Genomic DNA, 14,603 nt, shown 5'->3' with positions numbered 1-14,603 from the left:
ACTAAGAATATTTAGAGATAACGCTTTGATGAATAAGGATCTCATAACTGCAACCCATTACAGTTTCCTTACAAGGCATATTAATCTCATGGACTTCATTCAATTAGACTTATAACTTGTTATAATTGATCTCTTATTAATGAAGGAAAACCTTTAATCATTCAACATGAATAATATTATTGTATAATTGAAATCAAGCCTTAACCAATCCCAATTAGCTCAGGGCTCATCCCAACAACTCATTAAACATCAAGTTCAGAAATTGATGACACTTCTCAGTGAGAGTGGTACAAACAGTGACGCTCTTTGTGATAGTTCACCAAACACACAACAAACAAAACCTTCCTTGGTTGACTCAACTTTTGCATGTATAATTTCTGGCTATTCTTGTTTCAATACTTTGAAAATTTTACTACCTAAATACAAATATTTCAATTATTCCATGATTAAACAAAATTTGTAGGTTGTAGATATTGGTGCTAGTGATCACATATCTTGTTCTTTAGATAGTTTCAGTTTTGCTAAACTAGTCAAAAATTGCTATGTTTAATTACATAATAATGCCAAGGCCATTGTGACTCATATAAAGACAATCAAGTTGACTTCCTTATTAACTTTAAAAAATGTCTTGCATGTTTCTTCATTCAACTTCAATCTCATATTAATAACTAAATTGACCTTTTATCAAAAGTCATTTCTTCTTTTTACGGACAAACTCTGTGTTATTCAAGATCTCATCTCATGGAAGGTGACTTGGGTTATCAAAGTTTCATCAAGACTATACTTCTTACAAGATTACCAAGATAAAGGTTACCTTTCTAAATTCAGTCTTAATAAATTTGTACATTTTCCTTTCTATCATTCTGTCAATGTTTGTAAAACAGTGCATAAGTAGTTTGATTTGTGGCATTTTAGTTTAGGCCACATTCATTTAGGAAAAATAAATGTCAATCATAAACAATGTCTTGAGATTGATTGTTCAAAACATTTAGGTTAAAATATACTAACATTCTCAAGTTTTACCCATAATTCCTCATGGGTCTATTAGTTTTCGAAATGTATAGTCCGTCCCAAACTTGTAAACAGCATTAATGGTAAATGTTAAATTTCTAAATACCCTTATTCTTTTTTCACTATTTTTATTCTCAAGCCAACCAATTATGCTCCTTACGTCGGTCGACCATCCTGTGGTTGGATCTAATCGTGGAATGCCAAATCCAATAGGATCTCCCCAAGGGAGTCACGCCCTCTTCCCCTGCTCCCTCTAAAGGAGCGTAGATTTCGCATTCCCAAAAAGAGTCGCACCCCTCCCTCGTGCTCCCCAAGAGAGCACAGATCTCAGGTTCTTCAAGGGAGTTGTGTTCCCTACTGTGTTCCCCAAAGGAGGGGAATTGGAGATCTGCACTCCCTTGGGGGAAGGGGGGCACTACTCCTCTAGGGAGCATGAGGAAAGAGAGATCTAGTCGAAGCCAGATGTAGCATTGCCCAACCGAAGCCAAATCTAGTGCTTCAGCCATGGGAAGAGGTAAGGGAGAAAATTTTTTTTGAATAGGAGAAAAAAATAAAAAAATAAAAAATTATAGTTTATATAGTGTGGTATTTTTAAAATTAATAAAAGGTAAAATTGCTCAAAAAAATTACCATGTCATCAAACTAACGAAAACATTAACGGTTGACTAACGGTTGGACTTATGTGTCTAGCGAAAGATATTTTTTATAGTGGACTATACATTTCAAAAACTAATGAGCCTGCATGAAATTATGGATAAAACTTGAGGGTATTCGTGTATTTTACCCAAATATTTAGTATGTGAAATTTGTCTTTATGCTAAAATGAAGAAACTACCATTTCCTTTTCATATTAAAAACATAACTTATGGTTTTTAAATTGTTCATACAAATGTATGGAGACCTTATGCAGTTCCTATTGTGAAGGGTCAATGTTATTTTCTTACTTTAGTTGATGATTTTACATGTTTTACATGTATTTTTTGATGAAAAATAAATTAGATGTGTTAACCATTTTGCCAACTTTTTACAAATATACTAAAAATCAATTTTCAATTTCTATAAAGAATTTTTAGGACAAATCATGGAGGAGAATTCAATCTTTTTGATTTCTATACAAAACATGGCATAGTATATCAATTATCTTGTGTGAAGCATCTCAATAAAATGGGGTTGTTGAGAGGAAGTATCAATACATTCTTGTGGTAGCTAGGACATTAATGCATCAATCATTCTTCCTTATTCCTTTATAGGGTAAAACAGTTCTTATTGCTACTCATATAGTCAACTGAATACCAATTAAGATTTTTCATGAAAAATCACCTTATGAAATGCTCTATTTTAAGTCTCTTTCTATTGACCATCTCAGAGCATTTGGTAGTCTATGTTTTATGTCTACATTGACACAAAATAGAAGAAAATTGGACAAAAGAGCAATTAAATGTGTGTTTATAGGATATCTAAGAGGCATAAAAGGGTATATAAGGTATATGCCATTAATGCAAACAAGTTTCTTATATCTAGGAATGTGGTTTATCATGAGCATATTTTTCATTTTCAGTCATTATTGCATATTTTAGATTAGTTTATATTTTTACGAACACCTGGTATGTGTGACTTTAATTTTGACATTTCAACTCTTGATATTGTGAATTTTCCACCTAATCCTCATTCTATAGTTGAGTCATCTTCATTTACACCTATTACATTACTTGACAGCATTTCTCTATCAAAATTTGTTGATATACCTCATTTCCTTTGAACATGTCATTGAGCATAGTCCTAAAACTTATGATCAAGGTATTGACTACTCTCATTGGAAAGATGCAATGCAATGTGAATTGAAAGCTTTGGAAGATAATAGAACATTGAGTGTTATGTCTTTTTCTTCTGATTCTTTTGCAATAGGTTGTAAGTGGGTGCTTAATGTCAAAATGAATACAGATGGTACTAAAGAAGGGTATAAAGCAAAGTTAGTAGTTAAGGGTTACAATCAAAGATAAGGTTTTGATTATTAAGAAACCTTCAGTCATGTTACTAAACTGACTATTGTGAGAGTTTTCCTAGCTTTGTTAGTTGCAAAAGGATGGTTTTTATCACAGTTAGATATTAATAATGCATTCTTGAATGGAAATTTACAAGAAACAGCTTATATGGATCTTCCTCAAGGTTATTTTGTTGAGGGGGACTATCCACTTGGTTCTAAATTGGTTTGTAATCTGCATAAATTACTTTATGGTCTTAGGTAGGCTTCAAGGTAGTGGAACTCTAAGTTCACTACATCTCTACTGAAGTATGGTTTTACTTAGTCATTGTGAGACTATTCTTTGTTTACTATGACAACAACTAATGGAGAATTTATTGCATTACTGGAATATGTCGATGACATAATCATTGCTAGCACCACAACTGAAGTTGTAGATCATGTCAAAGAGTACTTGAGTTCTTAATTCAAGTTAAAGGATCTTGGAGTTGTGAAGTATTTTCTAGGACTTGAGATTGTAAAAAGTAGGGAAGGAATTTCTATTCATCAAAGAAAGTATACATTAGATATTTTAGAAGAATATGGTATGCTTGGTGTAAAGCTAGTAACTACTCCTATAGACTATAGTCACAAACTGAGTAAAATTACTGATAATGAGGAAGTTGCAAATTCAACAAAATATAGACAATTGGTAGGCAAGCTTTTATATCTGACACTTACCAGGCCAGACATTTCATATGCAGTTCAAGTATTATCATAGTTCATAAATAAACCAAAGCAAGACCATTTATTAGCAGCTTAGCAAGTGTTAAAATATTTCAAGTTAGCTCTAAGACAAAGGATATTAATGATATCATATTCAAATTTAGTTATATCTACCTATTCAGATGCTGATTGGCAAGGGTGCCCTGACACACATAAGTTAGTCACTGGTTATTGTATATTCTTGGGGAATTTATTAGTTAGCTAAAAATCTAAGAAGCAATTAGTTGTTGCTCGAAGTTTAATAGAGGCAGAGTATTGATCCATGGCTTCTATTTGCTATGAAGTCATTTGGTTAAGGTACTTAGTGTTTGATTTTGGTATTAAGCATGAAGCAGCAATTAAACTTCACTGTGATAATCAATCTGCAATTTATTTTTACTGCAATCCTGTATTCCATGAGTGTACAAAACATATAAAAATGGATTGTCATTTCATCTGTGAAAAGGTACTTGTAGGTGTGATTAATCCTGTACATGTTTCTACAGATTGACAGATTACATATTTGCTTACCAAAGCATTGCAACCAAAACAATATTACAAGTTACCAAGCAAGATGAATCTTCATAATATACATGCACCGCCATGATTATTCATCTTGAAGGGGAGTATTAATCTGGGAATGAAGATTAAAGAACTCAATTCCAGTATTAATGAAAATTGAAGAACTAGGTTACAAAATCAAGTAATGAAGAAAAACATGTGTAGCTCATGTGTTCAGTTAAAAAAAAAAAAGAGACATGTGTACAGTATTTAAGCCTATTTACTAAAACTCATTGTTTTACTTTTTATTGTTTACTTTTAGTTAAATAGGAAGTTAGTTTGTTGCTAACTAAATTTACTAATTTTTCCCTCCTTTGTAATGGACTTTTAGCTTTTATTTTTCTTATATAAATCTTGCTTTGTAATTTTTCATTTGAGTAATGAAAAGATTTTTCTTTCCACGAAAGTTTTCTCAAGCTTCCACGATTTCCCACATAAAGCACCTTCCAAGCTAACAACAAGAATTCAAGCACATCTTAGAACCTTCAAGACAATGTGTAATCCTATCTCTAACATTCAATGTCCTATTATGTATGACAGATTGTAATTTCATGTCACCTTCATTTTCTCTCAGCAGAACTATCCTTAGAGGAGGAATTGAACAAATACAAAACCAACAATGGCTAAGCAAATAAGTATCCATGTAGGATAGTTCCATACATTTCCTAGCTTATCTTGAAATATTTTATCCAACTTGTCACCCCACAAGTAAAAGTAATGCAAACTGAATCCGAACTAAAGACAAGTTAACAAAAGTTTCCAAACCAATAGAGTAGGTTGCTGCTGCTCATCATTTAGGAAAAAAGTCAACCTTATTAGCCACTTTCTTTGGGTACTATATTGAAGGAAACCATAAGACTGCATAGTTGTTTTATGTTTGATCTCATTTTATGAAGCAACTTCTAAAGAAATAATATGTTAGCCAAAATTAGACATTATATTTTTGCCCCTGCATGAGAATTCTTACTAAAAGAAATTTTCATGCATCAGTAAGCAAAGTAAAAAAATAATTTACTTTATGCAAGCATATTCTGCAACCGCTATATATATATATAGCAAGTAAAGTAAGTGAGGAGAGAGAGGTAGTATTGAAACAAGTGACATGCGATAAAGGCCACAAAAAGGAACACTAGAGCAGTCCTTGAAATGTTGAGTGTTTGTAATAGGTGGTGAATGATACGAATTAGAAAAAATGTAAAAAAAGTGTACGGTGGAGAAGAAGATGGAGAAGGTATTTGGAAAGAGTTTTAACAAAGAATATTTTAAAGGGAGAGTATATTGAATTTCTTATGTGAATTACTAAATTTCTTATATATATATAAAGTAGAAGTGATTGCTTGGAAGTAGTTGGTAAAAAAGTGTTTATTTAAATCATGGGAAGAACACATTATCATGAAAGGAACAGTTCATTATAGAAAAACATTTCCACTATGGGAAGAATACTATCATCATGAGAATAACATGTCAGTTCACAACATATAATTGGTAGTTGGAGCGAATATTTTGATTTAATGACATGGTGGAGGTCAAGTGTTTCTTGAGAAGAAGGGAAAAGTAAAAACACTTGTACTTAAAGGAAAAGTTTGTTTTTTTTGAAAGGTGTACTTAAAGTAAAAGTTAGATAAAAAACCTCTCAAATACCCTCATATCTAAACCATAACATGAAGCTCTTTAAAACATCCCAATGATGAAACAAAACTATCAATCATGTTACTTGTTTCGAATGACTTTCACAACCATCCATGTGAACCTAATGTTGAAACTAACCTATGATCCCTATCACTTGTTTCGGGTTATTTTCACAATTCACTTGATATAACTGTTATATACTTGTTCTTATTCTATTAGATAATTCTTAAAAAAAATAATAATAAGTTAGCCAAAATCAAGTATTTATCAACACTTAAACGGAAGATTTTCAATAATTGAAGATTTTCAATGGAAAGTATGGAAAATCTTAAGTAATTTTTAGCTCTTTAAGACATTCAATTCATTTTTATTAAATAAAATGAGTTACTTAATTATATTAACTTATAGTTTGTACTTTTACTAATTTACTTTCCTTTTTTAACTTTTACAAATGCAAAAATCAAATATCTCTTTTATAGAATATTCAATATAAAATTTTTTCATCATTCAATTTTTAATAACATACCAAATAATTTTTATATAACAAATTTAGTGTTTAAAATTTTCAAAAATAGAAATTCAGTATTTAAATTTTTTTAGTATTGAATTTTTTCAATGCATCGAATAATATTAAAATTCGATGTCAAAAGTAAAGTGACATTAACTTAATTAAAAAATTACAAAGGCTAATAATATATATATATATATATATGTATATATGTATCCTGTTCGTGTGGTGTATATGTGTTTTTTTTTTTCTTATTGAATTTGAAAAAGAGTTACTCCATTTTATCATGTAATTACTTCCCTCACTCACGTGCTGGGTTTGTCAAAATCTAATGTGTATATGAAGTCTTAACAAATTGTTAAAAGAGATGGGCATTCTTGCCCAAGTTTCTATTGTCACACTCAAAAGATAAAAGTCCAAGCCTCCATCGTACCAACAGCCCACAGCAAGCCCAAAGCTTACAGTATTTTTTAAAATATTTTTCCATAGCCTTCGTTCCTTTCATTCTTCAGCACCTGTGAAGGCCGGCCACGACTGTTCCAATCATGGCTTTTCGATTATTTGCGATAAGCGCTGTCGTTGACCGACACGGCCGCTTCCAGAATCTGTCACCTTCTTCAACAGCGCCAAAGACCGTTTCTTCGATTGGATGTTAAGGCTCGCGGCTGCAACGGCTTATCCTACACCCTCAATTACTCCGGTTCGTCTCATATTTATTTTTTAAATATTTTTATTTATGAAATAAGTTAATATTTTGGGAATTGATTTTATTTTATAGAATTGTCTGACAGAGGAAAAAGGAAAGTTTGATGAATTGATTGAAGACAAAGGCGTGAGAATATTAATTGATCCAAAAGCTTTGATGCATGTGATTGGGACCAAGATGGACTTTGTAGATGATAAACTTAGGTATTCAAAATTTTGATCTTTTGGTTTTGTAATACTACCAGGGCGTTTGGTTTGATGAAGGGAAAACATTTGCTGCAATTTAAATGGCTGCAATCACTTAGTAATGTTTGATATTGGAAATAAAAGATATAATAATGTGTTTATAATTGTACTCATATTACAATAAAAAAAAAAGAATATCATTTTTGAGAAAGTAACTTTCTCTATGTAAAAGGAAAGTTACATATATATTTTTTTTTCAGATTGACTTTCCCTCTTCTTCTTACTTTTTCTTCCAGTCTTGTCTCTTTCTTCCTTCTTGTTTTTTTCTCTTTCTTCTCACCTTGCCTTCTTCTTTTTCTAACTATCCAAGTAGCTTGTCATCAGCACATGTAGGTTAAATTTTATCACTAAATCTAAAATTAGAGAGATTGAGATTTTGGGTTCAGGAAACCTTAATTTAGATTTTCAAAAAATTTGAAAGTGTTTTGAAAAAAATTTATATTTTTTGATACCAAAAATTGAGAAAGAAACATTTAAATAGTTTAAAATTAAGAAAATTTACTAAAAAATTAAGAAGATTTGAGAAGGAAAGATGTTTGGCGCAAACAACAAAAAAGCTTAAAATTGAATATCTATGAATAGATGAAAACATCTATCGATAGATTAGTTCAAACTTTTGACCGCGATCATTTTATTTATCTATTAATAGATAATATAATCTATTGATATAGCTTTGTTTTTAAATAATGTTTTTTATTTTTAATTTTTATAAGTTTAAGGTGAAAATAAATATTTAGTAATTTTATATATTTTAATATTTAAATAATTAATATAAAAATATTATTTTTAATATTATTATTTATTATTTTAATTTCTTAAAAATGAAAAGTAAAATTTTATATTAAAAATTATAAATTTATTCAACTTATATATTTTCTATATTTAAGGATAATTTTGTTAATTTACATTACATTTTCAGTAAAATGCTTAAAAATCAAACACTATAATGTAATCCTTCCAACAATTACATTCTCTGCAATCATCGCTTTTTCTTATTATATCAAACGCTGCAAAGTTATATTATCAGCAATCACATTCTCAATAATATGCTAAACGCAACCTATATATTTGTCATATCATAACAGTAAGTTGAGAAATATTTAATTGGATTAAAAGCCCTTGCACAAGGTGAATCAATGATTGGGGAATGTACCATTTAGTTGTGTTTCCGTGTTCTTCCTAAGTGGAAAGTAAATTTTTGTACTTAAAACATTTGATGAACATTTTCAATTTCGTTCTCACTTGCTTTTTTTCTGAATTTATAATATTTCAACCATTGTCACATATGGCTCTACCTGTCTGTCGTCATTTCTTCTGGTAGTAACAATTGATCACAAATATGGCCGAATATGATTGATTTCCAGTCACCTTCTCCACATTGTTCTTGTGGATGCTCAATGTGCTTTGATAGACAAAGATGATGATGCTCCATCCTTATTATCCCATTCTTGCTTACTCAACCATCTGTTGTACATTTTCTACATTTACATTGTTAATGCTACTGTTACTGGATGAAAAGGAATGTTTCATGTAGAAACATCCAGCATGTAGGGAGCTTTGATATTAGTATGTTCAACTTTGATTGATATGTGCGTGCCTGCGATTGAGTGCTGACTCCGAACATCACGAACATACTTATTTTCTTATCTTAGTTTTATTTGCTAAAACAAATTATGTTGCAGAAATTGGCTTATACGCATTGTTAATTTTGCGTGGCTCTTGTTATGAAGCCAGTGCTATTTGATTATTTTCCTCTTTTAATTTGTATTTGACCTTTTCTACGCAGGTCTGAGTTCATTTTTATCAACCCAAACTCTAAAGGGTTGTGTGGATGTGGTGGTGAATCTTTCATGACAACAGCTGGTACTAGTGGCGGAGCTGCTAAATAGGGTAGTGGTTGAAAATTACTAGCAGACTTGTAATAAGATAAGATTGGGACTAACCTACTGGAATTCCAGGGAGCTATAATCGTTGCCTAAATTTGGCATTCGAAAGAAATTAATAGGAAAAGAAGTTCAGTATACAGGTGAAAAGAAGTTTAAGCATACAGGTGAGATTTTATAGCAGTTGCTGCCAACTGATCATATGAGTATAGGTTCAAATATTGCTGTAACACTGATGCTAGTTTGGCATCTGAAAATCATTCCATTTGTCGATGCGTTTGTTGCGTTACATAAGTTGTAATAAAAGTTGAAGTACTTCATTATTAAAGCTAAGTTGTGACTGTTGTTTCCATCAATCCTTTTATCCTTTTAAAGGGATAGCACTTGAAATACTTTGATGAACCTTTTTTTTAGTTTCATCAGATAACATTTGTAATAGGTAGACCATAATATGTACGTCGTTTTATGTTTTAGTTATTTGCAATGTGCAAATTAACGGTACTTAGAAGTGAGGAACTGTGATTTCTACAAATTAGACTTGTGATGGTTGCCAATGTCTAGTAACGAGAATTGTGAGATAAATGCCTCCACTAATCGCGAGGTGTCTTTGAAGACAATTTGAGTGAGTAAATTTATGAAGTATCGCTTTGAACCTTTACCAAAAGAACAAAAAGGGTTTTACTTAAATTAAAAGTTAATCACATATTTGGTTTCTAAATTTAGGTAAAAAAAATATATATATATCACAATCTACATTAACGTTCAATCTTGCATGCTAACTCACCTTTAACACGGCTAATCCAATGGATCCTATGATGTTTGACCAATTTTTGTTGACGTTACATGGAATTATCAATATTCTTTTTAACATCAATTTGGAAAAGATATTCTTTTCACCTGGACTAAAAAGTTATAACCAATTGTTGGATGCCCCGTGTCACATGGATCATTGTCAAGTTTGTTTAACATGTCACGTACACACATGTCATAATTATGTAATGGTGAGTTCTATAGTAAGTCTACTCTTACCGTAAGCTAGATTAATATAAGTTTTAAAAAATAATAAAAACCTGTTTAGTAAGTTAACAGCTAAACAATACTTAATTTTTAAATTTATTCATTTTATGATAACTACATAGATAATTTTTAAAGAAAAAATTGTGAGAAATAACCCTTCTCATAAGCTCAACTTCATTATAATTTTAATTATTTTTAATTAATTTTTGCAATAACTTAACAATAATGTCCTTTAAACAAATTCAGATAAATTAAAATGGTTTTGGTTTTCTCTATCCCGCCATCTAGACAAAAATTTCAAAATTATATCTTAATTTCTCTCTCTTGTCAAATATTGTCTATTCACCATCCAATTATTTCTTGCTATCTCGAAGAGTAAACATGATATCAAGGTATATGTTTTAAGTTTTTGGGTTTATTGGATTATTCATATAACCCCAAAATTGAGAGGTTGAAATTGATTAGATATATCTATAAATTAAAACACTATATGACATTGGCAATTTAAACCTGATTGCGAGCAGGTAAATCAATTAGTTATTATGTATTGCATTATTGATTTTTAGATATTACGAAACTGATTTTTAGGCATTATTTGACTTAATCATTACGTGACTTGTTTTAGGCATTGCGTGACTGATTTTTAGGCATTGCATGACTGATTTTTAGGCAATGCCTAAGTTACGTAATGTCTAAAAACTAATCATGTAATGCCTTATTAACTAGTCATACAATGCCTATCAACTAGTTAGGCAATGCCATATCAACCAGTCAAGCAATGACATATCAACTAATCACGCAATACCTAAAAATCAGTCACGCAACGCTTAAAAATTAATAACGCAATACTTAAGAACTAGTCACGCAATGCCCAAAAACCTGTTATGCAATGCCTAAAAGCCATAAAAACTACCGAATTTCATTTAATAAAATTAACAACTTCAAATAATATACCATATTTCATTTAACAACATAATCAACGAATATGCCTACATAGCAAATAATGCTCAAAATGCTCAAAGGTTTTTCTTTATGTATCAAAAACCACTCCAAAATGGTTAAAAATGCTCAAAGATTTTTTTTTCGTATATAAAAAATCGCTAAAAAATGCTCAAAATGCTTAAAGGTTTTTCTTTTTGGTAAGGAATACTCCAAAGATGAATGGTCTGACGAGGAAAGCTCAAAGGATATGAATCAGTTTGAAGCATAGACCTAAACATATGGGTCAATTTCATTAAGAGTAATTTTATCCAAAATTAATTTTTCTTGGCCAAAAATAGTTAAAATTATAGAAAGGGTTATTTTTAAAAACACCTTATGTATAAGGGGTGTTTTTGAAAAGAACCCATTTTTAAATTTATTTATTTTATTTTAATTGCTATTTAATTTTTATTTTATTCTATTTTTTTACCTTAAAATCAAAGGTTGAGGGAGAGGGGTGGCGGTTTTTAATTATTGTTATTTCTATGTGTATAAAAGTCAACTCCTAAATAAATCAAACGAACCTCTTCAGTTTTAATTATTTTTATTTTTATATGTATAAAAGTTAGAATATATAACTTCGCCATTTCTAAATAAATGAAAAGAATTGATTTGGAGTAGTGGTAAGAAACCTAAGTTAAATTTTTAATGCCTAGATTCAATCCCTTTTAAGTCTAAATATTGTAATTATTTTACTTTTCTTTTTTGCTTAGCTGAAATTTTGGAATTATTTTTCTTTTTTTTTTCCTTTTTTTGCTTAGCTCAAATTTTGGAATTACTTTTCTTTTCTTTTTTTTTTCCTTAGCTCAAATTTTGGAATTATTTTTCTTTTCCTTTTTTTTCCTTAACTTATCTAGACCCAAATTTTGAAATTATTTTTCTTTCCTTAGCTCATCTTTTTTTTGTCCATTTTTTCCTTAACTCATCTTTTGATCCTAAAGATGGATTTAATTATTCAAGATTGATGATATTTGCAAGTTTGCTCAAAAGTCCTATCTTGCTAACTTCACTCATCAAGAAAAATTACATATGAAATATGAACGGTAGCATTTTGAGAGATTTGTCTTTGCAAAGTGTTTCAACTCTCCTAAAGTAATGCTAGTTAATGTTAAAGGCAAAAAAATCAGTTGTATATCTTCTTCTAGATCATTTAATTGTATATGAAATATGAATTGGAGCATTTTGAACTTGATATTAGACAAGATCCATGTTTGCAACACTCTTTTAGAGCTATCCCAATTAATGTTAAAGACAAAAAAATCAATTGTATATATATTTTTAGATCGTTTGGTTTAACTTATCTTAACTCTTCTAGTTTTTGTAGCAACCATAGAACGTGCATTTTCAATTAAGAAAATTGTAAAGACGAGGTTGTGTAATAGGATGGAAGATGATTTTCTTGCTAGTTTACTTATCCTTTATATGAAGGAAGAGATTGTCAAGACCATTGATATAGACTGTGTAGACACCTATTTCAAAAAAATAAAAATAAATAATAATAAAATATAATAAAAAAATAAATAATAAAAAAAATGGATGAACAGGAAGGGACTGAGCGTGTGCTCAGCCCCTTCCCCAGTCCATCATTATAGGGCATGAATACCCCTGAAAGGCTGTCGGGTTTGGGAAGGAGTGGTCACCTCCGGTTACCAACCCCTCATGCTTGCCAGAGCATTGTGAAATTATGCTCAAAAGAACATGATTTCGCCTCTGGATTGTCTAAATTTTTAGACAATCTAATTTTTTTTAAAAGGCGGAGGGGGGTAGATTTTGAAAGGAGGAACACAAAAAAACCAAAAAACGATTCAAAAAAGGAGAAAAGCCAGATCCAAAAAAAAAAAAACACTAATCCTGCAAAAACAAAAAAACTAGATCCATCAACAAAAAATCTCATTTTTTCTTCAAACAACCGAGACCTGCAAATCCAAAATACCCTAGTTTTCTACCAGTAGACTACCCTAGCCACAATAGCAATAGATTTAAAATCACAATCCACAGCCAAAATAAAAAAAATATAAAAAAATACAATGAGTGAAAAGGGAGGGGGTTTGGTTGAAGGATTGGTAGCTCGTTTTTAGAGAGATTCAGAGGGGTTATTGTGCCGCCGGTGGGGTGTTTAAGTTTGGGGTTTTCTGCTGTCACCGACCTGTGAAAGGAGAGTTGTTTCAGGTAGCCGACGAAAGGAAGGAGAAGGAGAGAGAAAATTCTGATTTAGGCAACGGGAGAGGGAAAGATCGGTGGGTAGCCAGAAAAAGGGGAGGCTGCCAGTGTTAGAGAGAGAAAAAAAAGGTGAAAATAGTGCCGCGCACCAGATCCGACGACGGTGGAGATCTGGCCGACGAAAGGATCAGCTTGTAGAGAGAAGGCAGAAATGAAGCTTTTAGAGAGAGAAACAAGAGGGAAGAAATGAAGAAGGAAGGGAGGAAAGATAGATTAAATACCTAGGGTTTGGAAGCATTAAATGACATCGTTTTGGGCAACAGGAGGCTGTTGGGCCGAAGACTAACACTGTGTGTTTTGGGGAGCAGGATCCGCGGGCTTCTAGTGGCTGGTTGGCTGAAGTGGGTTAACCATTTGGGCTGCTTTTAGCCCACCAAGGTAAATCCCTAACCCTTTTATGGATCTGTTTGTTGGTCTATTTTGTGTGATTTCCTTTTTAAGGAATATTAGGTAGAATTAATTCTAAATTGTTGTAGTATAAAATTCTTTTTTTTTTTATGATATTTTAGACTTAGGAGATTAATGCGAATATAGAAATAATAAAGCATAAAAAAATAAAAATATTTTAGGGGATGTTTAGTTATACAAAGAATTGAAGCTTAGGAAAATATTTACTACAAATATAAAAATAACATATAAATGAATGAAGTAAATGGTAAGCTAAAGATTTATATATAAAATTAAGAAATTGGAAATTATTGGATTAAGTATTGAAGTAATAAAATGGGTATGAGAATCAATCTTAGAAAATTAATCCCTAAAAAATAGAAAATAATGATAATACTTTATGACATTAACTACAAGTATAATATACCGATGATGGGATATTTGTACGAAACGCGAGAAGTCGCAATTTCGAAAGAATTTCCTTAGGTTAGGAATTTCGATTAGGACTCCACTAGTACAATGGGAGGGTCTTAACTCGGAATTCTAATGTTTCCAATTTTAAATAAATGAGAATTATATACACTTAATCACCAATTAATAAAAATATATAAAAAATGAGAAATCAATGGTAACAATAAAATTGTCAATCATAATAATAAAAAATGAATAAAATACATATGTATAAATAATAACAACTATGTATAGTCAAAATACGCGATTTAAAATATAA

The 14,603-nt window shown here is 30.7% G+C and overlaps 1 protein-coding gene across 1 annotated transcript; it reads left to right on the top strand.

Annotated features, from left to right (window-relative positions):
* Positions 1-1,515: 1,515 nt before the first annotated feature.
* Positions 1,516-9,624, top strand: LOC18598230 (Iron-sulfur cluster biosynthesis family protein). Its single transcript, XM_018121906.2, has 4 exons — positions 1,516-1,525; positions 7,006-7,134; positions 7,226-7,343; positions 9,172-9,624. Exons 1-4 carry the CDS (start codon positions 1,516-1,518, stop codon positions 9,272-9,274), a joined length of 360 nt encoding a protein of 119 aa, XP_017977395.2. The 3' UTR covers positions 9,275-9,624.
* Positions 9,625-14,603: the final 4,979 nt, after the last annotated feature.

Source organism: Theobroma cacao, chromosome 5 (assembly GCF_053813885.1).
Source record: "Theobroma cacao isolate CCN51 chromosome 5, ASM5381388v1, whole genome shotgun sequence".
Lineage (NCBI taxonomy): Eukaryota > Viridiplantae > Streptophyta > Magnoliopsida > Malvales > Malvaceae > Theobroma > Theobroma cacao.
Note: the sequence above shows the minus strand (reverse complement) of the source record. Positions and strands in the feature narration are given on the sequence as shown.

What these genes read in the sequence shown, in the direction of transcription:
- LOC18598230 (XM_018121906.2), top strand. An exon ending in CTACACCCTCAATTACTCCG is followed by an intron (nt 7,135 to 7,225) that starts GTTCGTCTCATA and finishes ATTGTCTGACAG; the next exon opens with AGGAAAAAGGAAAGTTTGAT. An exon ending in TTTGTAGATGATAAACTTAG is followed by an intron (nt 7,344 to 9,171) that starts GTATTCAAAATT and finishes TTTTCTACGCAG; the next exon opens with GTCTGAGTTCATTTTTATCA.